General features: G+C 49.2%; 2 protein-coding genes across 6 annotated transcripts in view; one reads left to right on the top strand and one right to left on the bottom strand.

Moving 5' to 3' along the window:
• Window positions 1-21,360, top strand: part of SLC5A9 (solute carrier family 5 member 9) — a 32,744-nt gene that overhangs the window by 6,843 nt on the left and 4,541 nt on the right. For 3 of the 4 annotated variants that reach the window (XM_025206232.1, XM_006015747.3, XM_025206245.1), the window contains exons 3-12: window positions 862-966; window positions 2,850-3,014; window positions 5,797-5,902; window positions 6,622-6,702; window positions 7,475-7,680; window positions 8,656-8,791; window positions 9,808-9,915; window positions 10,984-11,134; window positions 12,490-12,658; window positions 13,166-13,381. In XM_025206232.1, the coding sequence (XP_025062017.1) occupies window positions 862-966; window positions 2,850-3,014; window positions 5,797-5,902; window positions 6,622-6,702; window positions 7,475-7,680; window positions 8,656-8,791; window positions 9,808-9,915; window positions 10,984-11,134; window positions 12,490-12,658; window positions 13,166-13,381 (1,443 nt within the window). The remainder of the gene's footprint in view (window positions 1-861; window positions 967-2,849; window positions 3,015-5,796; window positions 5,903-6,621; window positions 6,703-7,474; window positions 7,681-8,655; window positions 8,792-9,807; window positions 9,916-10,983; window positions 11,135-12,489; window positions 12,659-13,165; window positions 13,382-21,360) is intronic. The other variant, XM_025206240.1, reaches the window with a different exon arrangement.
• Window positions 16,441-21,360, bottom strand: part of SPATA6 (spermatogenesis associated 6) — an 80,567-nt gene continuing 75,647 nt past the window's right edge. The window contains exons 12-13 of one of the 2 annotated variants that reach the window (XM_025206265.1): window positions 20,119-20,275; window positions 16,441-17,160 (exon numbers count right to left, since the gene is read on the bottom strand). In XM_025206265.1, the coding sequence (XP_025062050.1) occupies window positions 17,141-17,160; window positions 20,119-20,275 (177 nt within the window). In that variant the 3' untranslated portion in view covers window positions 16,441-17,140. Of the gene's footprint in view, window positions 17,161-20,118; window positions 20,276-21,360 lie in introns of those variants that run through there. The other variant, XM_025206316.1, reaches the window with a different exon arrangement.

Below are 21,360 nucleotides of genomic sequence, written 5' to 3'. Positions count from 1 at the left end.
TCTTTCCCCCCCAAACACTGCAGAGCAGAGCTGATGCTGCAAAGGGAGTCCCAGGCAAGGACTATGGGATCCTTGCTGCGGCTGGAGGAATCGTAGTCTTTGCTAATTTGATCGCATCAGAGCCTCCCTAGCAAGGACCCATTTGGAGGTGATACATGGGAAAGGATTTCAAGGAGCAGAAACAAGAGCCAAAAGGATCAGTGGCATTTGAGGAGGGCACCACAGCCTGCATCGGTACTTAGGGAGGGGGATATTCAATGCAAAAGGAGATTCATTGCTTCCCTATTCATGGAGCGCCTGCAGAGATGAGTTCGCCCTAAGCAGGGCCCACTGTGATGTACTTGCATACCTTGTGTAAAGGAAGCAGTGCTTGTTTCATATGGCCCCGATCCTGAGTCGGTGCTCAGTCCTGATCACCAGGGATCCTGTTTTTCTCTGATAAAAAAAAAATAAATTAAAAAATCCCCAAATTTCAGATTTTAAAAAGTAACCCCCAAACTCAGTTTCCCGCGATTAAAGTGAAACCCTGCTGTGCATATATCTATCTATTACTGGTGTTTCATTTTAATCGCCAAAAAATTAATGGATTTGGGGTTACTTGTTTTCATCCGAAAACCGGGGAATTTTTTTTATTTATTTATTTTTTAAATCGGAGAAAACTAGGATCCCTGCGCTCATCGCTCTGCCTGCCTATGGAAGTGCTGCTGCATCTCTCACTGTCGCATCTAAGCCCCTGGTTCGGTCTCCCCAGTAGCTTCCTACAAATGGAAACCCCCTTGCCCCGGGGAGGGCTTGGGCGTCTGCTTTTCTGAAGCTGCTCGAAGTGCCTTTCTGTTTTCTGTGCCGTCCCTTGCATTTCAGATCGGAGCATCTCTGATGTCAAGCAACGTGGGCAGCGGGCTGTTCATCGGCCTGGCAGGCACGGGGGCGGCCGGGGGTCTTGCTGTCGGGGGCTTTGAGTGGAACGTAAGTATTGAAACCGGAAAGACATCACCGTTTACAGACAACATGCATATTTGGTTCATGAATCAGTTATTAGCCAGCCCATCCATTCCCAGTGCCTAAACTCATGATTCAGGCCTGTAGCACTTCAGAGGTCACCTGAAATACAGCTGGGCTTTGAAAAGATGACAACATTTGGATTTTCTTTTGCTGAGCCTCTAAGGGACACTTGAGTCATGCAGTTTTTTTCTCCGCTGCCATAAAGACAAGAGACTTTACAAATAATAATAATTAAAAAAAAAGGGGGGGCCTGAGAAGCTCACATAAATCACAGGATTCCTGGACTTGGGGCTTTATGGAAAGGAGCAAATGTCATGATGTTGAGTCATGAATGCTGTAGCTCTGTAGTAACATTTCTGAGCTGTTTGCCATCCTGGTGTCAGCCTGGGGTTATTCCTATCCGAGTAAAGCCAGCTAGAATAGTGCCATTGCACCAACACTTGGCATTTTTAGGGGCTAGACATGAGTCTGCAGCAGGTCCCTATGTAGTCTTATAATGCAAACTGTGCTATTCCATTATAGGGCCGTCCTTGAGCCGAGACGAAGTGTGCTGCCCCAGGGGCAGGCACACGGTCAAGCAGCGTTTATTTTCAAGGCATCCCTTTGTTTCAAAGGAATTGAAATCACCCATAAGCCCCCTCTGAAGAAACTGCGGCCCACATTCAGACAGGACCTATTGATGCAACTGTATTTTAAGTGGCTCCTTTTTTGGGTGGTTATATAGGGATGCGAAGAGTGTAGTTTGAGATCCAGAGCAAATATGACTCCATATCCGTGTTGTCATGTGGGCTTCAGATTAGCAAGGTCGTGGTCTGGGTCAGGGTTTGTTTGCTCAGCTCAGGTGGGCATATCTCACCTAATCCCGTCCCGTCCATGCCAGGAGCCTCAGGCACTGGGTGCACTTTGGTCAGGCCTGTCCTCTGTCTGTGACACACATTTCAGTTTTGGGGAATGACGTTTCATCTAAGTAGTGTTTCAGGTGTGATGCGGGGTCTTCGAATGAAGTGGGATAGGTGAGACTAGACGATCTAACAGTCACATCTGGCCTTAACATCTCCAGGTGTGAAACGATGACATTGGCCACATTGGCTGGATGTTAAAGAAGCAGGCTGTGGGGGACCACAAGTTATAGATTCATGGATGTTAGGGGCTGGAAGGGACCCTTGGGCACTTGGGCAGAGAAGACTGCTGGGCTCAGACGACTTAGACCTCCCAAAAGACATTACAAATAATCGCTTTCATGCTGGAGCTTTGCTTCCCCTTGCTCTGCCGCTTACAGGACAAAAAACAGTCACCTCCGGTCTGCTGTCCTGAAAGTGAGGGTTTTGCTGCCACTTCTATTTCTGTTCCTCAGAAAGATCCTGTAGCTTCAGCTTCCTTGGCTCCTAATCGAGCGGTACGGTGCGGCAAAAGTAATGAGATGCTCAAAGGCACCTGTAGGTCAGTCGGCTCTATGCCGCCAGCATCGGTGCCACAGGTACCAAAGCTCACCAAATACTCCTTGTATAGAGCTGGGGCAGCGATGTGGGACTCTGCCAGGGAGGCAGGGGAGAGACACAGGAGCCAACATGCTAGAAAAAGGGAAATGTGGGGATTAGGAGAGATCTCCAAAGGCTTGTAGCTCTGCTGAGAGCTGTATTCACCATGCTATCATTCATCTGTCCCCTTTGTCATCCAAGGGTAACCCTCCATTGCCGGCAGAGAAATGCTATTGCATCCCAGAGCCTTCATTCCCTTTCTGCCTGAGAGAGGCTGCTTCTCCATGCTTTCTGATGCTGTGTGTTGCAGGCAAAGAGCGTTTTCCCTTGAGTTTAATCATAAGCCTTTATTTTCTTCCCTATTGCTAGGCTACCTGGGCACTGCTGGCCCTTGGCTGGATTTTTGTGCCCGTCTACATTGCTGCCGGTGTCATCACCATGCCCGAGTACTTGAGGAAGAGATTTGGAGGACAAAGGATTCAAATCTACATGTCTGTGCTGTCCCTCATTCTCTATATATTCACCAAGATATCAGTACGTATCCCATGGGGAAGCAGCTCTTGCTGTAGCTGCTGCAGCGGGTACCGTGCGAGGATCCTGTCCGGAGTCCACTGCACCTGGTGTCGCTTAAATATCATGCAAAGCTAATCTTCATATATGGTCATTTCCACAATTTTTTTTCTCAGCTGAAATTTTTCGTTGCAAAATTTAATGTTAAGGACACAGCTAGTTGCCTTTCTCTTCCCCTCTGAGATGGTTTCCACTGTTGGCACCTGTAAGAGGGACAGGAAATATCTTCTACCTTAGGGGTGAGTTGAGGAGCAGTGCTAGTTGCATGCTGTTAGCATTATAGGACCTGCAGGCAGACATCAGCTCTGAGCATTTGCTGTCATTTTACTTTGCAAAGAGGAGCAGATTCTCTGCCCAAGGTCTGAGTAGTCATTATCGATGCACTTGGAGGGAAGACAGTCCCAGACAAGTCTCATGCACAGGAAAAGTTCATTATTCAGGGGACTAGAGAGCCCAAGGGTCTGATGAGAGCAATGCCCATCTTTTGTTTCTAAGTCTTTGTTCTATATGTAGCCCAGGGCAGTAGTAATTAAGGACCCGCTCCTCTTGAAATTTGGGGTCTGTGGGTATTTGGCCACCTAATCCCCATGGCAGCACTGGTGAAGTGGTTGAGGGTGGGTCATTAGTGGGGGAAGGCAGTACAGCCAGAGGTCAAATTACACTTTCACTCTTGGGAGGGTCTGCAAAAATTAAAAAATTGAGCTGCGCACCACAATGCCTTAATAAAATCAGAGACCCCCCGCCCCAATTTTATGATTTTCAAATCTTACAGAGGGGTTCTTGTCTCAAAATCCAGCCCTGAGCTCCTCCATAATTCGAGCCCTGGGTACAGCTCCTTCCTGCTTCACAGGTAGATAAACAGCTTCGGTCTCGCGGGCTGTTGTTCTCTAAAATCCAAAGTTTTGCTTTGTGGGATTCGGCTGGGTCTCTCCTTAGAGCCAGGAGGAGCTCACAGTCACCTCCCCCTGCAGAACTAGCACTAATAGGCTCAAAGCCACCATTATCCCCTTGTTTGACCTGTGGCAGGTTACGGCTTTATGTCCTGTAGTTACATCAGGGTTGACTTGCTAATAGGTTCGATAATGGATGTGTATGGGATGGTTTGAATAGGCATGATCCTACCATAGGACCCGGTGACCTCTGGCATGACCACAGGGCATCTAAATGACCACAGTTGGACTCGATGACTGCTGGAGGTCCCTTCCAGCCCTGCTTTTCTATGAAATCCAGGTCAAGAAGGGAGACAAAAGCCATGCGAGGAACATCGAGCTGCCGTGTGCCCTTGAGGGAAGCCAGGTTTTCAGTCCTCAGATCGGTTGTCTGGCCTTAGTCTATTCGGTTGCCTTCCCCTGCTGAAGGTAGCTCACCCGTGTCTGATGGGAGAGCCTGGTTTACTTTATAGACCTCAGAGGTGCTCTCTGTAAAAGCAGCACCTTTGTTTGCAGAGCACTTAATTAGCAGCTGGCCGGCCAGCGGGAGGCTTGGTTATGAGGGGAATTTTTCTCTCCGTGCTTCCTGCCCAAACGTTGTTTTATAACTTTGCTGCTCAGCTCCACGCTCCTTGTGCTTGCCAAGAAGAGCGCAGATCAGGGTGACAGATGATGTCAAAGGCCTGGCAGGGCACGGATACACTGATCATTGCATTTCCTGCCGGGAAGTCAAAGCTCACAATACATTATGTAAAGGTAGCGCCGTACCACCTGGCCAGAACCACTTAGTGTGACGCAGGGTGTGCAGGCCCGGAGGTCAAAAGGATGCTTGATATTAAGACGATTATTTGGGATGTAGAAAGCCCTGGGTCTTTATCATCCCGCTCTGTCTCTGCTGCATGGCGAGAGGCGAACGGCGTTCCCTGCAAAGTGACTTACAGTTTTCTTTCAGATTTACTCTCTCTCGCACGTAAAACCCTTTCCCACTTGTTATGTGTCGCCTTCTGCCTTTGCAATGGCCGTGTCTGAATGAGAGCTGTATTTTTCTCCCTCTGACCTCGTTCGCCATCTCCTGTGAATAGACCCAAACAAATCAGGCGCCGCGGGGTTTCTGCGAGCAGAGGTCAGATCCTCAGCAGGCATCATTTTTTGCAATCGGTGCAGCTGCCCTTATTTACACCCGTGAAGGAGCCGGCCCTTGTCCGTGTTCAGATCGAGAAGTCAAGAGCAGTAAATCAGCCTGGGTCTTTCAGGATGAGGCCATTGCTCTGACCCGTGCAGTCTCCCACGCGCCGATGCAAATGACCCCCTCTCCTTCCAAACTCCCCATCTAGCAGCATGAGCTCAGTCACAACCCTCACCTCTCCAGCTCTGGGAACTGTCCCCTCTTCTCCAGGGCATCTTGCTGTTGCCTTTGCATCCTTTTGTTGCCCTTCCCAAGGCCATGAGTCTTCTCCCACTGATGCCTGCCCTACGTAGTGTTCCTGGTGGTCCCCTTAGACTTGCTGAGGGACACGCCTGCCCTGCCCTTAGACATTTTCAATGCTTTCCCCTATTGCAGAGAGGGGAGGATTTCTTCCTGTTCCTGGGCTGGGTACAAAGAGATTCTTCAAGATGCATGCTTTTCACGGCGCCGGTCACCATTTCTGTTTCTCCCTTTCCTGTCCTTATTCCCTCCTCTTTTACCTTTCAATCTCCCACACACTGCTCCCTTCTCATGGCCCATCTGGAGGATTTTTGAGCCATCAAGATGATATCAGAAGTACTAATGAGAGCAAGTAGCCCCACAGTCAAACTCTCTTTGCTTTTCCTTCCAGACAGATATTTTCTCTGGGGCGCTATTCATCCAAATATCCCTGGGCTGGAACCTTTACCTCTCAACGGTGGTCTTGCTGGCAGTGACGGCTGTCTACACGATTGCTGGTAATGATGATACTTTAAAAGAAATGTCCCAAGCTGAAGATTAATGGATTCCCTACTCCCTACGCCCGGGTGCTTGGGCTCTGTCTGGGGGCTTGGTGTTGAATCTGAAGCTCACTGAAGTCAATGAAAAGACTTCATTTGACTTAATTAATGGAGCAAGCCCCTATTGATCAACTGAATGAGGAACATGTTCCCAGCCTCTTAGCAAGGCAGTGTTAGGGCTCGAATATGCCTCCACGTGGCAGGACTGAAGAGAGGAGGGGTTGTGTTCCCTGGGCAGCAGCCTATGAGCAAAGCAAACCTTAATGATGTCTGACTTTTGTCCACATGGCTGAGACACCCTTTTCTTGCCCAAGCGTTGAGGATGGGTTGCTTGTCAGGATCCTAGATGGTGACTCAGGAGGTGTAGGTACCACCTCCTAAGTGTTGTATCCATGATGGGTTGTATCCACTCATGGTGTGAAAGTGGAGAAGTGACTTGATTTATGCATTGGTCCCACCTCTATACAACAGGGATAATACCCTGGTACTTCACAAGGGGGTGGCGATTGTGAAGTGCTCAAGGCATGGAAATCACCGGTGTTGCCTTCTCCTGGCAGCTCCTTTCTGGAGTCGCAGGACTGAGGCCAGGCTCTTCAAAGCGAGGAACCCGCCAGCGCTGGCTGGTTTTGCAAATAAAAGTGACCGGCGGACACTGTCATTTGTGATTCTCCCAACAGGCGGTTTAACAGCTGTTATGTACACGGACACCCTGCAGACTGTGATCATGGTGATAGGAGCGCTGGTGCTCACGTTCATAGGTACGAAGAAAAAGAGATGGGGTTACCTGCCATCCAAATCTTGAGCTGAGCCTAACAGGGCACTTGCCCCCACTCTTTCACCCAGAAATGGGCCTTATATCATAATAGCAAGAAGCCCTGGCTCCTCTGCGCTCCACTTCCAGCCAGTTGAGTCTCATCCCTGATTTATGCCCAAATCCAGATTTTAATTGAATGAGGCACTAAGCACCTTCCACTCCTTTGCACCCATGGTGAGCTGATGGGGCACTTTGCAGGACTGGTTTTGCACAATTTTCACCCCTGTAGCTCCAGGATACCCAGGACATTTGCCAGCCTCCCTTGCTTTCCTTCATTGACTTTGGGGGAGTTACGGTGCATTTACATGGGCATATCTGAGACCAATCCTGAACTGTGGCACTTTGAGCGCTTTGCTCTACGCCTCCCTGGCCAACAGGAACCCAAGTGCCATCATCTTTGGTGTCACGTCTTTCTGGCTCGGGTGTTCATGAGCTTTACGATCAGAGATTTGGGTTCTCATAGCACGTCATTGCCAAGCTGGGTGCGGGTGACTGACACGAGGGAGGTCAGCAGCAATGGTGCATCCTCTCCCCGAATGCACGGCTGGCTGCAGAAGCCCAAATTCTCCGACTGGAGTCCGACGCCCTTCTGCACAGCTCCAGGGGTGAGGAAGGAGGGAAGGGAGAGGGAGGAAGAAAGGAGAAAACAGAAGCAAAGTGAGGCAGAGCAAATGAAAACTCCCACAGATATAAATGACTGGCTCCTTCTTCCTCAGGGTTTGAAAAAATCGGCTGGTATGAAGGACTCAAAGAGAAATACAGCACAGCGATCCCCAGCGTCACCGTCCCAAACACGACGTGCCACCTCCCGCGCCCGGACGCTTTCCACATGCTCAGGGACCCTATCACTGGGGACATCCCTTGGCCTGGCCTGATATTCGGCCTCTCGGTGCTGGCCCTTTGGTGCTGGTGCACGGACCAGGTACAGTCCGTCCCACGCGCTCGCTCCTTCCCCTGGTGCTTCACTGCAATGTCATTTCCATGCCACATCATGGGTTACAGAGGCAGTGAAATGATGCTTGATGGGGTGGGGTGGCATCTTTGGGGGGGTCTTTAATAGGCCACCCCAGCTTATTTCTTCCACAGCCCAAGTGAATGTGGCTCCTTCTTGGCCTCAGTGTTGCAAGGAGCAGCAGGCTTGGTTTTCCCATATACACACTACAGGCAGGTATTTTCATGGAGGGAGCATGAGCAGGCAGTACAAGCACCCTGTGCGCAGCTCTTGAGAGCTCTGCTAATGACTTGGATGAGTCAGTGTCAATTTTAGTGTGCCTCAGTTTCCCCATCTGTAACCCAGCAGTAAAAACGCCCCTTTTTGTCCAATGCTTTGAAAGCCACACATGGAAAGCACTGTCAGACATGCCGAGTTTTCCAGGGCCACAAATCAGATTAACTTTGCAGTGCCGCTGCAGTTTTCCTGGTCATGGGCTAGGAATCTAGCGTGACATTCATTAAGCAAATAAGGCACCCAGGTGATGAGAAAAAGCCAAGCAAACTGGGTTCGTTCCTTCGAAGCCCCTTCTCAGTGGTAAAGGTAGGGAACGCCATGCTGTGTACTGTATCACACCTGACCCTAAGCTCTTGGCCAGTGCCTGTGGGTGCATGGTTAAGCACCTGATGTCTTTCACCCAAGAGCTGGCTGCATTTCAGGGGACCATGAAATGATTCCTGTGCAGGTAAACGAGTAATTTCACCAGCTTCATAGTCAGTCCACGCACCATTCAGGGATGGCGGCAATAGTAAACTGAACGACAGAGATCTGCTGTTCAGGAGAGCCTTGCTGTGGGCTTGCAAAGTGCCCTGGGGTTCTCCGGGACACACGTCCTCTCACAATGCAAGGGGTTTTCCTCTCCTTTTCTCTCCACTTTTAACGCTTTGCATTTTCCCACCGACGCAGGTGATAGTTCAAAGGTCCCTCTCCGCCAAGAGCGTCTCTCATGCGAAGGGTGGATCGGTGCTGGCGGGCTATTTGAAAATACTCCCTATGTTTTTCATTGTCATGCCGGGTATGATCAGCAGAGCCCTCTACCCAGGTAAGGCTGCTTTCCCAGCTTGCATACTCCATCCAGGGGTTATGAATGTGATTTCCTTGTGCAGGAGCCTCCGATGGATGCAAAACCATTGGACGTTAGAAGCCCAGACTCAGGGGTATCGTGCACAAAACACCCCCTTGCCATCTAGCATTTCCAATATAGATGGAAACCCCCAGACCCTACCTCCCCCTCAAAGTTTGGGCCACTTCTCCTATAGCTGTAGCCCGAGCACTAAGTGCATGGGCCACAGTGCCATCTCGTGGGCAGCGCTTTTACCTACCAGGAGGCAGCTGGAAATAAGTGAGAGACACTGAGATGCACCGAGTGTAGGGCTTCTTCTGAGGAGGACGTGAGCTGGTTTCTTCCATTATGCTGCTGCCCCAAGAGCAAATTCATTTGTAGCATCATGAGACCTTCAACCTTGAAGGCTTCATGCCGCAAGGAGCGCTTTTGCTGCTAGGTTCGTCAGGAGACGGCTGCCCAAGGAGCTACCAGGTTGAACTCCTTTCTGCAGTAAGAAGCAAGGAGCAAGATCTCCCCTCCTTTCTGGTCCCAAGGAGCCAGCAGCGTTGGAAACAGCGGTTCACATAGCTGTTCGGGGTGGGGTTGCTAATGGGGCACAGGGATGAGGGGCAGAGGAGCCAAGCCAGGCTATAAGAGGAGTCTGCGTTGTATCTGCCGTCCGTCTGGCGATGTGCGGGTCATGCACAGATGGCGCCTGGCTGGCAGAAGTGTGTGCTTTAGCTCAGGCCACGAAGGCTCATGTGTTTCGAACCACTGGTCAGAGGCTCTCTTGCTATGTGACGTCCGGGTTTTGCATCCGTTCTGTGCAGAGTTTGCAAAAGGCTACTGTGAGATGGAGATCTGAAATAACCCTTGCCCATCCTTCCAGCTATTGTCCTGATTTATTTGAAACACCCAAGGGATCAAGAATTAGTTCTTCCATGTGTATGTCCTCTAGAAGAAGTAGACGTGTTACAATTGGCTTGGGTTTTTTTTCCCCCTGTCTGCTACAGATGACGTGGGATGCGTGGACCCGAAAATCTGTGAAAAGGTCTGTGGAGCAAAAGTGGGTTGTTCTAACATCGCCTACCCAAAGCTGGTGATGGAGCTCATGCCCATAGGTGAGGAAGCTTTGCTGCTCTGGTTGTGGCCAAATGTGCAACCTCAAGTACTGTGCAACGGTACTCTTTTCGGTTATAAATACAAGGAACTAATTTGCTACCAATATAAGCCGGGTTGTAGAAAAAAATTAAAAGATAGCAATGGTTTAATTTCCATTACACAGCAAAAGTATTCGTGTGAGTTTATTATACAGATATCCATTTATATCCATGTGGGTTTATTATACAGATATCCATTTATATCCATGTGGGTTTATTATACAGATATCCATTTATATCCATGTGGGTCTGATTATACAGATAGCTGGATAAAAAGAACTAGATGGGTTAGTATTGAGGTGGTAAGTGTTCACTATAACCGCTCAAAAGGCACAACGTATCATCAGAGTTTAAAAACAAAAAAGCCACAAACATTTTTTTTCAGCGGACCTTTTCAGTTTTTATATAGTAATGACATATTAAAATATCATAGCATTATTAAATGGCATTGATATCGCATTAGTGCTAATGGTAATTAATAACAGAGCATTATGGAAGTCCTCTAATGCGTTTTATGAACTATGTTAATAGAATATCAATGCATGGTTGGCATATTTGACCTATACGTGATGTGTATTGATGGGTATAATATGATGGATCAAGTAGTGTATGTAAAGGGAGTAAATGGAGTGAAGCGGGGATTTCTGTTAAGATTTAGGTCTCCGATTTTAAATGCAGAATCTGCATTTCTTGTTCGACCTTCTAATTAACTCTGCTTTGTGAAGGGGATGTGCAGTATTTGCAGGTTGCCAAATTCTGAGTTTGCTATCACCAGGTGACTTAGCATTATGAGTTATTTGAAGCAGGTCTTATATGAGCCGGTCTTTACAAATTAGCATTGCTGCTCTCCAGTCTTTCAGGGTCCTACAACGACAAGCGTTCACCTGAGCCCATTTCAGCCTGGTGGGAGAACAGCAGTGTAAAAACCACTGAATTAGAATAAATAAATGAATGGGCGGCACTGTAAACTCTGAAGTAGGAGCGCGAAGGCCGAAACGCTGTACCCAATTGTCATTCCCGGTTTTCCAGGACTCCGGGGTCTGATGATAGCCGTGATGATGGCAGCCCTCATGAGTTCCCTCACCTCCATCTTCAACAGCAGCAGCACGCTCTTCGCCATCGATATCTGGCAGAGGGTCCGCAAGAAGGCTTCAGAGCAGGAGCTCATGATTGTTGGCAGGTCCTCGCCCTTCCACGCGGCTTTGCTGAGCACATTTGCCTTGTCCTTGTCTGTTTTGATTAGAGTTTAAACTCTCTAGCCCGTCCAAAGCTGGACTCGCGGAGAAAGTTAAGAAACCCAGAGCATGTCAATAAGGAGAGTAGGCTCTGAAAGAGATGGTTTTGTTTCCCAGCCTTTACCCAGTGGACCCAGCCTTTACCCAATTTGACTACAGAGCAGGTTGAACCCATCACAGATGCAGCTAATTTCTTGCTATCTGGTTTCTAAACTTGACATAAGGACCGGTCTTAACTCTTGGTGGGGTTGTGGCTCTCTCTATAGGCAGACTTGCACTATACAGCAGGTTGAACCCATCATGGATGCAGACCATTTATTGCTATCTGGTCTCTAAACATGACATAAGGACCTGCCTTAACTCTTGGGGGGCTTGTGGCTCTCTCTATAGACAGATTTTCACTACACAGCAGGTTGAACCCATCACAGATGCAGCTAATTTATTGCTATCTGGTCTCTAAACTTGACATAAGGACCTGTCTTAACTCCTGGGGGGGTTGTGGCTGTCTCTCTAGGCAGACTTTGGCACTGCGTTATGTTGGGGTAGGAGAGCAGTGCTCCAGCTAACAGCTGGAAACAGCAGCCTGCCCTCCGGTGATCAGCCTTTCATTGGAAACACCAATATTAAGAAAGCCCCGCGGGCTAAGTGAAGGATATGGAGTGAGCGATCGCATATCCCATCCCTGCCGTGCATCGAGGCGGAAAGCATGAACTGCTTTAGAGTACTTGGCAGCACTGCCTAACAGAAAGGACAAAATGAAGGAGGATCTTAGATGCAGCTGAAGCTGCTGGAGTGATTTTAATAAGCAGATGGGAGTGACCTTAGCTGGAAATTGGCTAAGCCTCCAGGGTTAACGCCCCTGCTCTTATGCAAGCTGAGTTTAATGACCACGAGTTGTCAGGTCTTTAATCTTCATCTCATCCAAGAGACAGTGTCTTTGCCAGCACCGTGCCCGCTAAAAACACATCCAGCTGTTGAGTCAACCAGGGCTCACCCACACGCCAAGTACAGACTTACCAACTCCTTGCAGTTCCTGGAGTTGTCTTGGGATTGGGATTGCGACGAGACTCAGCTAGTCGGGGTGATGCGGCTCTTCCTCTAGGGGTGGGTCATTTCTTTCCTGCCTGATGTCACAAGGAGATTCCCCTCCTGGATTTCAGCCCCAACGAGACCCCCCCTCTCTAGTTGCAATTCATTTCCTTCTCTTGTCAGACTCCAGCACTGCATTACATGAGGGCATGAGGGGCATCTTTTCCCCTAGGGTGCATGAAAAATGAATATCTTCTGTTCCTCTCTCCAGAGTCTTCATTCTCATCCTTGTCGTCATCAGCATCCTGTGGATTCCCCTCATTCAGACGGCCAACAGCGGCCAGCTCTTCGACTACATCCAGTCCATAACCAGTTACCTGGCCCCACCCATCACTGCCCTCTTCCTCCTGGCCATCTTCTGCAAGAGGATCAATGAGCCTGTAAGTGAGGAACCAGGTTGATGGTGAGAAAAATGCATCCTTTTTTGCGGGAGTGCATTGCTCCTACCAGGCTTTCACTGATCAGGACCCCAGGAGTAAAGGGAGACTTGGTTGTTTGGGCTGCAGAGTCAGTCAGCTAGGGCAGGGTCGAGGTGGTCTTGAATAGGGGGGGGGCATCATTTCACTCACTTCCCCAGCCCCAAGATTCACAGGTCTGCTCCTATACCAGGACCAGCCTGATCTATATATTCTCCCATCTCTAGGTCAGCCGTTGCAGCTAGCTGGTGGCAGTCAGACAGCCACAGGATGGTGCGAGTTAGCGGGCACAGTCTGGTGTCTCGTGGATGGGCATTGGTATCTCAGCACCCATGTGGTTTTACAAGCTTTGAGCACAAATACAGGCTTTGACATGAGCTGCTTTCCTCTTCCTTGCTGTCTGGCACTGTTATACCCCCTGCACAGATGCCCATAACCTCATATTTCCTTTTCCCCACGTGTCCTTGTCAGGGGGCTTTCTGGGGCCTCATGTTCGGCCTGACGGTCGGCCTCGTTCGGATGATCATGGAGTTCTGCTATCAGACGCCGTCCTGCGGCGAGGAGGACCGCAGACCGGGCGTGCTGAAGGATTTGCACTACCTCTACTTCGCGCTCATCCTCTGCGGGCTCACGGCCATCGTCATCGTCTTTGTGAGCCTCCTCACCCCGCCGATCCCAGAGGAGAAGGTAAGCAGCTGCCAGCGCTTTGGAGACCACTGGTACAAATGCAAGCCCAGCCCCACCAACCCAGAAATGAAGGGGTGAAACCACAGGGAGAGCATCCCTGCTGCTCTCTGTAGCCAGGAGGCAGCTTCACTCCCTCGTATCCGGGTCTGGCAGACGTGGGACACTTATGATAGATGGGTTGGTGCTTCTTATGGCTGTCTCAAGAGAAGCGGCATGTACCCCTTTAAATTCACACCTTATTAAAGCCCACTCTGCCCTTTGCTTTATTCCCCAAACGACTCTACAGTCGGTTCAGATCCCTCTCGCCTATAGCCGAGATATCAGCTTGTCATGCTCATGCTCCAAAAGCAGCACCTGCTCCAAACCCTTTGGTTTCCCAGGGCTCATCGCATTAATGCTTCTGGAGACAGGCTTGCAACTGAGTGCCAGTTCCCATGCTGGGCTCAGACACCACCACACGTCATCTCTGGGAGGGAAGGAAAAAGAAGGGGATAACAACAATCATATTATAGGGGAAGCTGAGGAGCAATTAAAGGGATCTAACTGAAGCTACTACCATATTTCAGCAGAGCCCACATCAATCTTGCCGGCAAACAAGATTAATATCTTTGCAACGCTGGCACTTAGAAAAATAACGTTTCGTCCCGACGTGATCTCAATTACATTGAGCAACCTGGAGTCACCGTGCAGAACTCGCTTTTACTTGCTGCATTCAAAGAGACCACTCAATGAAGTTTACGGTGTTATTTAGCATCGTCTTAAAGAGACCCTGCTGAGTAGACGAGGGATGACGGTAGACAGGAGGTAAATGTGTATGCAGCAGTTGAGGATGGCAGCAGGACAGGTTTTCTGGGTAGACCTTTTAAACAGGGTTTATGATGACACCAAACCCCTTGGACTTGAGCAATGATACAATGCCACACAGGAGACTGTTCATTCCTCTGGAGAGCAAAGGGATTGAGATCAGGATGTTAACGTGTGAAAGGAAGGGAGGAAGGGGACGATGATGACAGGCCAGGAGGTATCAAGCCAGCAGTAGAGTTCCTTTGAGACAAATCATGAGAGTAAGGCGATTTAGTAGTTTCATTAAGGACATTGAGCCATCAGCAAATATCATCACAAATGCCTGCTTTTGGGGCCAAAGTTGTGAGGCATTGTCATAGAAGAGTATATCACCTAGGACAAACTGGATGACCTTGAGGACTGCCACAACGAGACTGGAATAACATGTAATAGTGAAAAATGCAAAGCTGGACACTGGACTACCATAGTTTCTTGCAGAGCACATACCCCTGCAAATAAGACATGTACCTTGTTTTGGGGAAGTCAGGATGAAGAAAAAATAGATTTTTTTTTTACCTAGAGCTATAGCTGTACCGAGTAGGGCTGGACCCAATCGTCAGCTCACTCACCCTCCTTTTCCTGCTCAGCCAAAAGCTGAAACTGTTGAAAACTGGCCAGCTCTGCAAGTCTGAAAAGAGCTAAAAACAGGACTGTGAAATAGAAGAGAGACCCAGGCGTACCAACATCACTGAAAGAAACTAATAGGTACTAATAGATACCAACATCCCTGAAAGAAAGCTTAGCTTGCTTAGTGGAGTAGCAAGTCCATAAAAAAAGGAGATGGTCACATATACCTTTACTCCAAAAATTAGCCTTCCACAACTGTCATGATTGATTTTTCTGCCCAAAATAGAAGTGCCCCCCCCACACACACACACTTTGATTCATGCTTGACCCAAAGTTTAAAGCCAACTGACTGATCACAGCAGTGGTATTTCTATTCCACCAAGTGAAGGAGTCAATTGACTTAATGAGTCTTGGCTCTTCCAGTGCTGCCCTTTTTTATGGGCTTGATCTTTATTAGGACATGAAGCTGGTCAAGTTCCCCCCGGGAAAGGTTTGTGTGATATATGAGTAAATACGGTAATAGCAAAGCTAATGTTGGCCAGGCGTGATTTCATCAGTTCGTTATGAGATGGAGAAAGCCTTGGCTGCGTGAGTCTATCACAGCGTGATAGACCTGTGAGGTCTAGACCATGAATGAGGAGGGGACCAGACCTCCCCACACGCATCTCATGTGATGTGACCATGGGAGGAAAAAAAACCCAAACAAAACCCCCCAAAATTTAGGATGTGTATCAAACAAAGTATTGCCAGCAGAGGTAGATAGGGAAGTATGTATACCTGCTGTGCAAGGCACTGGTGAATGCCTTTCAAGGCATCTGGCATGTTGGGTGCCGTTCTTGTCACCCAGGTTTGAGAAAGACCAATTCAAACAGGGATGGGTGCAGAGAAAAGGCTATGAGTAGGATGGGGAGAGTGGAGAATCTGTGAGGAGGGAAGCCTATATGAGCTGGGCATGGTTAGCTTAGCAAACTAGACTGGGAACTCTTCAACCTTTTTATGAGCCAGCGGTGGCATCCCCAGGGCTGGAGGGCTGGGGCTGTGATCAAAGTGGTCCTTTGGGGTGCATTGCCAGGCAAACGGTGCTCTGTGGCCCACGTGATCCCACTGCAGTTCCCTAGTGGAGTTTTCTCCAGTGTGGAGTCAGGCCCAGGACTATGGCAAGGGGGTGACCTGAGGTGGGAAAGCAAGGGCTAACTCCTGGCTGACTTACACATCCTGAAACACGACTTACTTATATAGGTGGTAATGGCCCTTCCTAGTCTGGACAGTGCTTAATTTGGGACATGGCGGGGATACAGAGTCAAACCACCCCTCGGGGCGAGGAGCTGCTAAAACCCAGGTTTCTTGCTTCCTGGGTCAGTGCCCTGGCTGTTGGGCTAAAAGAGGGCAAGGGTTCGCCCCAATACTCCCTTTTCTTTCTGCCATGTGTGGACATACCTGGCAGCACTATTCTACCACAGGTGGGAATAGCATCCAAATTGTGTGAAAGTGCCAAAAATGGCCCTTCCTGTGTCTGAGAGTGTCTCCTGGGCTTGCAGAAGTGGCAGAGGATTTGCCTTAAGTGCCTGGCTGTGACTCACATACCCAGATGCCCTTGACATTTAGTCGTTCACCTGGCAGGACTCTGAGCAGCTGAACTTGCTCTGCAAAGAAACCTTACGTCTTCTACCAAGGCCCCACTCCGCCAGTCCCGCAGGCAGGCAGGATGGATCGAGCACTGACAGGGGAGTCAGGATGCCTAAATTTGCTGCTTCCCAGCTGTGCGATTCAAGGCAGAATTTCCCACTTATGAGGCAAAATAAGGATTTCCACCCTCTGCATGCTTTGAGATCTGCTCATTAAAGACATGGTATAGGAGCAAGGCTTTATTATAACCATTCTGCCCAGTGAGAGGATCCGTGCCATGCTACGGGAAAGTCTATGGACCGCGCCAGTAGGTCAGATGCTCCGCCGACCCCAGGAACCCACGTACCTGCCGGGACCGTACCGGGCTCCAGCTCTACCAAGTGCAACTATTGAGCACTGCTGTTCAGCCCACTTCTGCTGCTTTGCACCAGTTGAGGCTCCAGACCCTGCATCTTTAAATATTGAATCTGTGCTTTGCAGATAGCAAATGGGTAGCAGGGAAAAGAGCGATTTGTATCTGATGTTGGAGTGGTACGGTTAATGTGCTGAGCTCTGAAATGAATTACACTCCAAGAACTGCAAGCAGTAGCATTTTTTCCTGCTGCTTTGGACACTCTCACATCCCCGCGGTGATTGATGCTGTGTTGGAAAACAAATATGCAAGGAATTTGTTTGGTATGCTCCAGAGTTCATATGTCTTCATTGTAGGTAGTCCATATTGTGTCACGCTGTCCTTGAAAACCCTGCAAAAGAGCTTACAATTAAATTTGAGACTGTGAAGCTGAAACACAACTGTCAGGTGCCAGATGGCATTTTGGAACGGAAGGATTTATTTCTAGTTTGCAAAAGGGAAACTTTGCCGAGCTCTCGCACACTCTCGTGTCCAAGGAGAACGCAGACGGGGAAAGGGAAGGCGGCTGCGCCTCGTTGCAGTGTTGCTCCGTCACACTACTGCCATGTGGCGAGGACACCTGCCACATTGCCAGGGTCTCATGATGGAGCAGGAGAGGGGGCTTGAGAGCATGAGACCAATGCATGAGAAGGTCTGGTCCCCACGGTGCTGAATTCCTGTAGGATTGAGTCAGTGGAAGCTGGAAGCTCCTGTGAAAATCAAGCCCTAGGGAAGATACAAGGCAAGGACGAACCCACGCCAGAGCCGAGCACTCTGGGACTGTGAAGTTGTGCAAAGTAGGTCCAGGAGCTGACGCCTTTCCTCCCAAACCTCTGCCTGCAGGAGGGAGGCCTGGCTGTCTCCCAAAGCAGGAGGCTGGAGGGAGGAAGGGGTGTGCCAACTCAATGTGACAATGAGGCAGGGCAGATTCACCCAGAGAAACATCCACCACTTCCCCTCCGTCCCAGAGTGCCTTTGGTGCACATGCCTTTAGGATGGAAGGAGGGATTCATAGGGGCTCCATTGCCTCCGATGAAGGGGCACGTATGCACCAGAGAGCATGCTCCTCTCCCTAACGTTGGACTTAAAGCATTAGTAGTGCTGGCTGAATTGCTGGCTTCTACTCGTTGTCCCCTAGCAGGTCACTCCGCCATAGGGGGAAGCATTTTCAGGCCGTGTAGTCTCCTGCTGAGTTTAATTGAGCTCAGGTCATGGTTTTCCCACCTCCCTGTCGAGCGTGGGATTGATCTCAAAGCACTTTTCAAGGGCTGGTAACTCTTATTCTCGTTCTGGTGCTGATGGAGAAACCAAGGAGCGGGCCTGGCCACAGTCTGCTATTCTCACTCCAGGCAACCAGTCGCATAGGCCATTGGCAGTCACCAGCATTTCCCATGGAGCTGGTCCTATCTAACCCCACCCCAAACTCTTCTAGTGGACAATAACCATGACCCATCCCCTTGGGCACCCTCTATCATCACCTCCCCAAACTCCTGAACATCCACCTGCACGTGGGTGCGCAGCCCGCGGGCGATGGAGCTACCCCGCGCTTGTGGCTATAACAAAAAGACCGCGTAGCAATCCTCAGTCCTTTGCTCTTGAACTGCTTCTATCCAGAGATCTTGCCTGTCTTCAGGACTGAAGCTAATTCGTTATGCAGTCCAGCGTGCCCTGTTCCTCCGACCTTGTGTGTTTCTGTGTCAAATACTTTCCCGAGGTCCAAGCAAATTATGTTAATAATATCCCCCCTCCCCGCAACCGGAGTCAGCATTTTTTTTTTTTTTGCTTACTCCAAAATCTCAGCCCTGTTAGACACAATCTCCCTTTTGCAACACCACATCGACGGCACTTAATGAGATCGCAGCCTCCTCCGTGTGCCACGGCCTTGTCCTTGGCTTTCAGCATCGACGTCAAGCTTCAGCGCTTGTCATTTCGAGGACATTTCAGGGAGCGGATAGGGCACGCTGTGAAAGTTTTACTGGAAGGAACGTGCCAGTTCCTTAATGCAAAGGCCTGGGAGGGTGCAAGAGGGAAGTGGGCACTCATGCCAGCCTGGGAAAGGTGTTTCATGACACAAGGACTAAAGCTGGACAGATTTGTTTTTTCCTGCAGCAGTTTGGTGGGAGTTAGGTGTCCCCACTACTATATGTGACCTTGACCATCTTTCCCCTTTGGGCCTTTAAAGACCCCTTCCCACTTAGAATTGCATTTCTAGAAGTAAAAGTGGAAAGTCATTGTGGGGTGTTTCTTTTCATGAGAGCCAGGACTTGATCCTCAGGGTGCATTTACATGTGCTCTTGAATGGGCATTAGCCTATTTTAATGTGCAATAAAGCATCACTGAAAAAAAACATGCTATTTAGTGAATGCACATTAAAATAGGTTAATGCACATTAACTAACGAGCACAGTTTTTAAATGACACTTATTGTGCATGAGGCAGGCTAATGCACATTTTCCTAGTACTTCACAATGGAGAGCACTTTTACACGTCCTCCAGGGGTTGCGGGGCAGGAACAGCACTTTAATTAGAGCAGCTCCAAGAGCCACTCTAATTAAAATGCCACTGCGTCACTTGTATCAGTATCCCCGCACTTAAAAATGGCGGATGGGTTGCTTGAACTAAAGCTCGTTCGACAAGCTTTGGTCCAAGCACCCCCGCCACCATTTTTAAGTGCAGGGATGCTGATACATGAGACCCGGGAGCCTGCTGGAGCATGGCAATTGCATGATTAATAGCTTGTGTATAGGCGCCTAGAGGCACTCCATTTAATGCGCATTAACTAGCACACGTTAATGCACATGTAGCTGTGCCCAATAGGTATTTAACTGCCAAAATGCCTTTGAAAATCTGGCCCCCGCAGAGTGCAAAACATTCAGCTTTTCCCCAGTTTTGATGCCTAAAATTAGATCAATATTTGGAAGAGGCCAGGTCTAAGATCAGATCTCGTAGCAAAATTCTGGTCCGAATCCCATGCTTTGGGAAACCTGACACAGAAGACAACCATTTATGTCAGGGTTAAGGAGGAAAGAGAAAGTTTTGCACCTCCTTCTCTGCCCTGAAACTTTACAGTGACATTTCCTAAATGATAAAAAAAAATTGAATCCTCAAGAAAGATGAGGATCATCAAATCAAAGTAATTTAGCACAACGTGACAAGAAAGATTAGCCCTGCCCGATGCTCATCTTGGTTGAAAATGATTTAAATAAAGCTATAAATCTTCTGGAGATTATGCAACATTTTGTGTCAGCTGGAAACTGCTGCCGAGGTGTGTGTGTGTGTGTGTGTGTGTAAAATTCAAAAATTAAACTCACGTTCCTTTTTAAGTGACCATTTGAGAGCTGAATTTCCATTCAGGGAGAGAGGAGGAATCTGCTCCAGTGACTTTGCCAGGTGCATACGCTCCTCTGTGGCTCCAGTTCCTCCTGGTCCCAGTTGTTTGCAGAGAGGTGGGAGAGGGCTCGGTGGCCTCTAGAGACAGGATGAAAAAACATTGTCCCCACTGCTGTGCTGTGTAGGAACACGGAGCAGCAGGGTCATTGCTAAGACCTGCATCCTCACACAGCGTTAGTGGCTCCAGTGCCCTGGAAATCAGTGGCAGTGAATCCCCTTTAGCTTCCAGGGGCCTGGCCAATGTGTTCACAACGGAGGTTTGTTAGCGATGACCCACAACCCAGTGAGCCCCATGGTGTTAAGTCCTTAAGTGCTTTCTTGGATGTACCTCCATGGGCAGAGAGGCTGGAAGGTCCTGGTCCCTTGCATGCACGTGCCTGGCGCCTGGCATTTTTCTGGCTTAACTGCTCACAGCCTAGTGATTAGGGCACTTTCCTGGGAGTCAAGTGATGCAAAGTCAACCACCTGAACAAGTGTTAGGGTAGGCTCTTAGGGTAAAAGATAGGTGGGTCTTCTCAACTTTCATCTCCTCCCACCACCCTCGTCCTGACTAATGCATCAATACTTACCAAGGCCCAAGGAGGCAATGGTGCAGGCCTGGCCCTGGTAAGGAGGGGACCCCCCCACCCCTAAAACAGTTTATGTATTTGGCTCTTTAATGCCAGATGCATCCTGGGCACGGCTGTGTATGCGGCATCCTGGCACCACTGAAGAGACCACAGTGAGCCAAGCATTGCCTTTCTGGGCATGGGGGCACCAAAGCAGCCAGGACCATTGCAGTGCCTGATTGCAGTGCTGCAGTCAGAGCCGGCTCTGCCCAGAGACATGTTATTGTGGGGGACACTTGCATCCTTCAGCTTGCTCAGGTCTTTGTTGAAGATGGGGATTTGGCAGATGAAAGACAAACAATCAGCTAATTATCCCCTCCTCGTGTCTTCTGCTTGCTTTGGACAATAACCTTCCAGGTTAGGGGAAAATCACACTTTCATCCTGCCCAAACCCACAACTGACCCCTGGTTTCAGCCCCAAACCAGATTATGAGCACAGAGGGTGTACTTTCCAAAAAAAAGTAGCCTTGCCCCGTGCAAGGAAGCTCATTTCCAAAGGATTAAAATGCTAGAAGCCAGTGCCCAGGGAAAATGGCCTAAACGAGAACCACGCCG

This window comes from Alligator sinensis, unplaced genomic scaffold (genome assembly GCF_000455745.1).
Source record: "Alligator sinensis unplaced genomic scaffold, ASM45574v1 scaffold781_1, whole genome shotgun sequence".
Lineage (NCBI taxonomy): Eukaryota > Metazoa > Chordata > Crocodylia > Alligatoridae > Alligator > Alligator sinensis.
The sequence above is the reverse complement of the archived record's forward strand: the minus strand, read 5'-3'. Positions and strand labels throughout refer to the sequence as shown.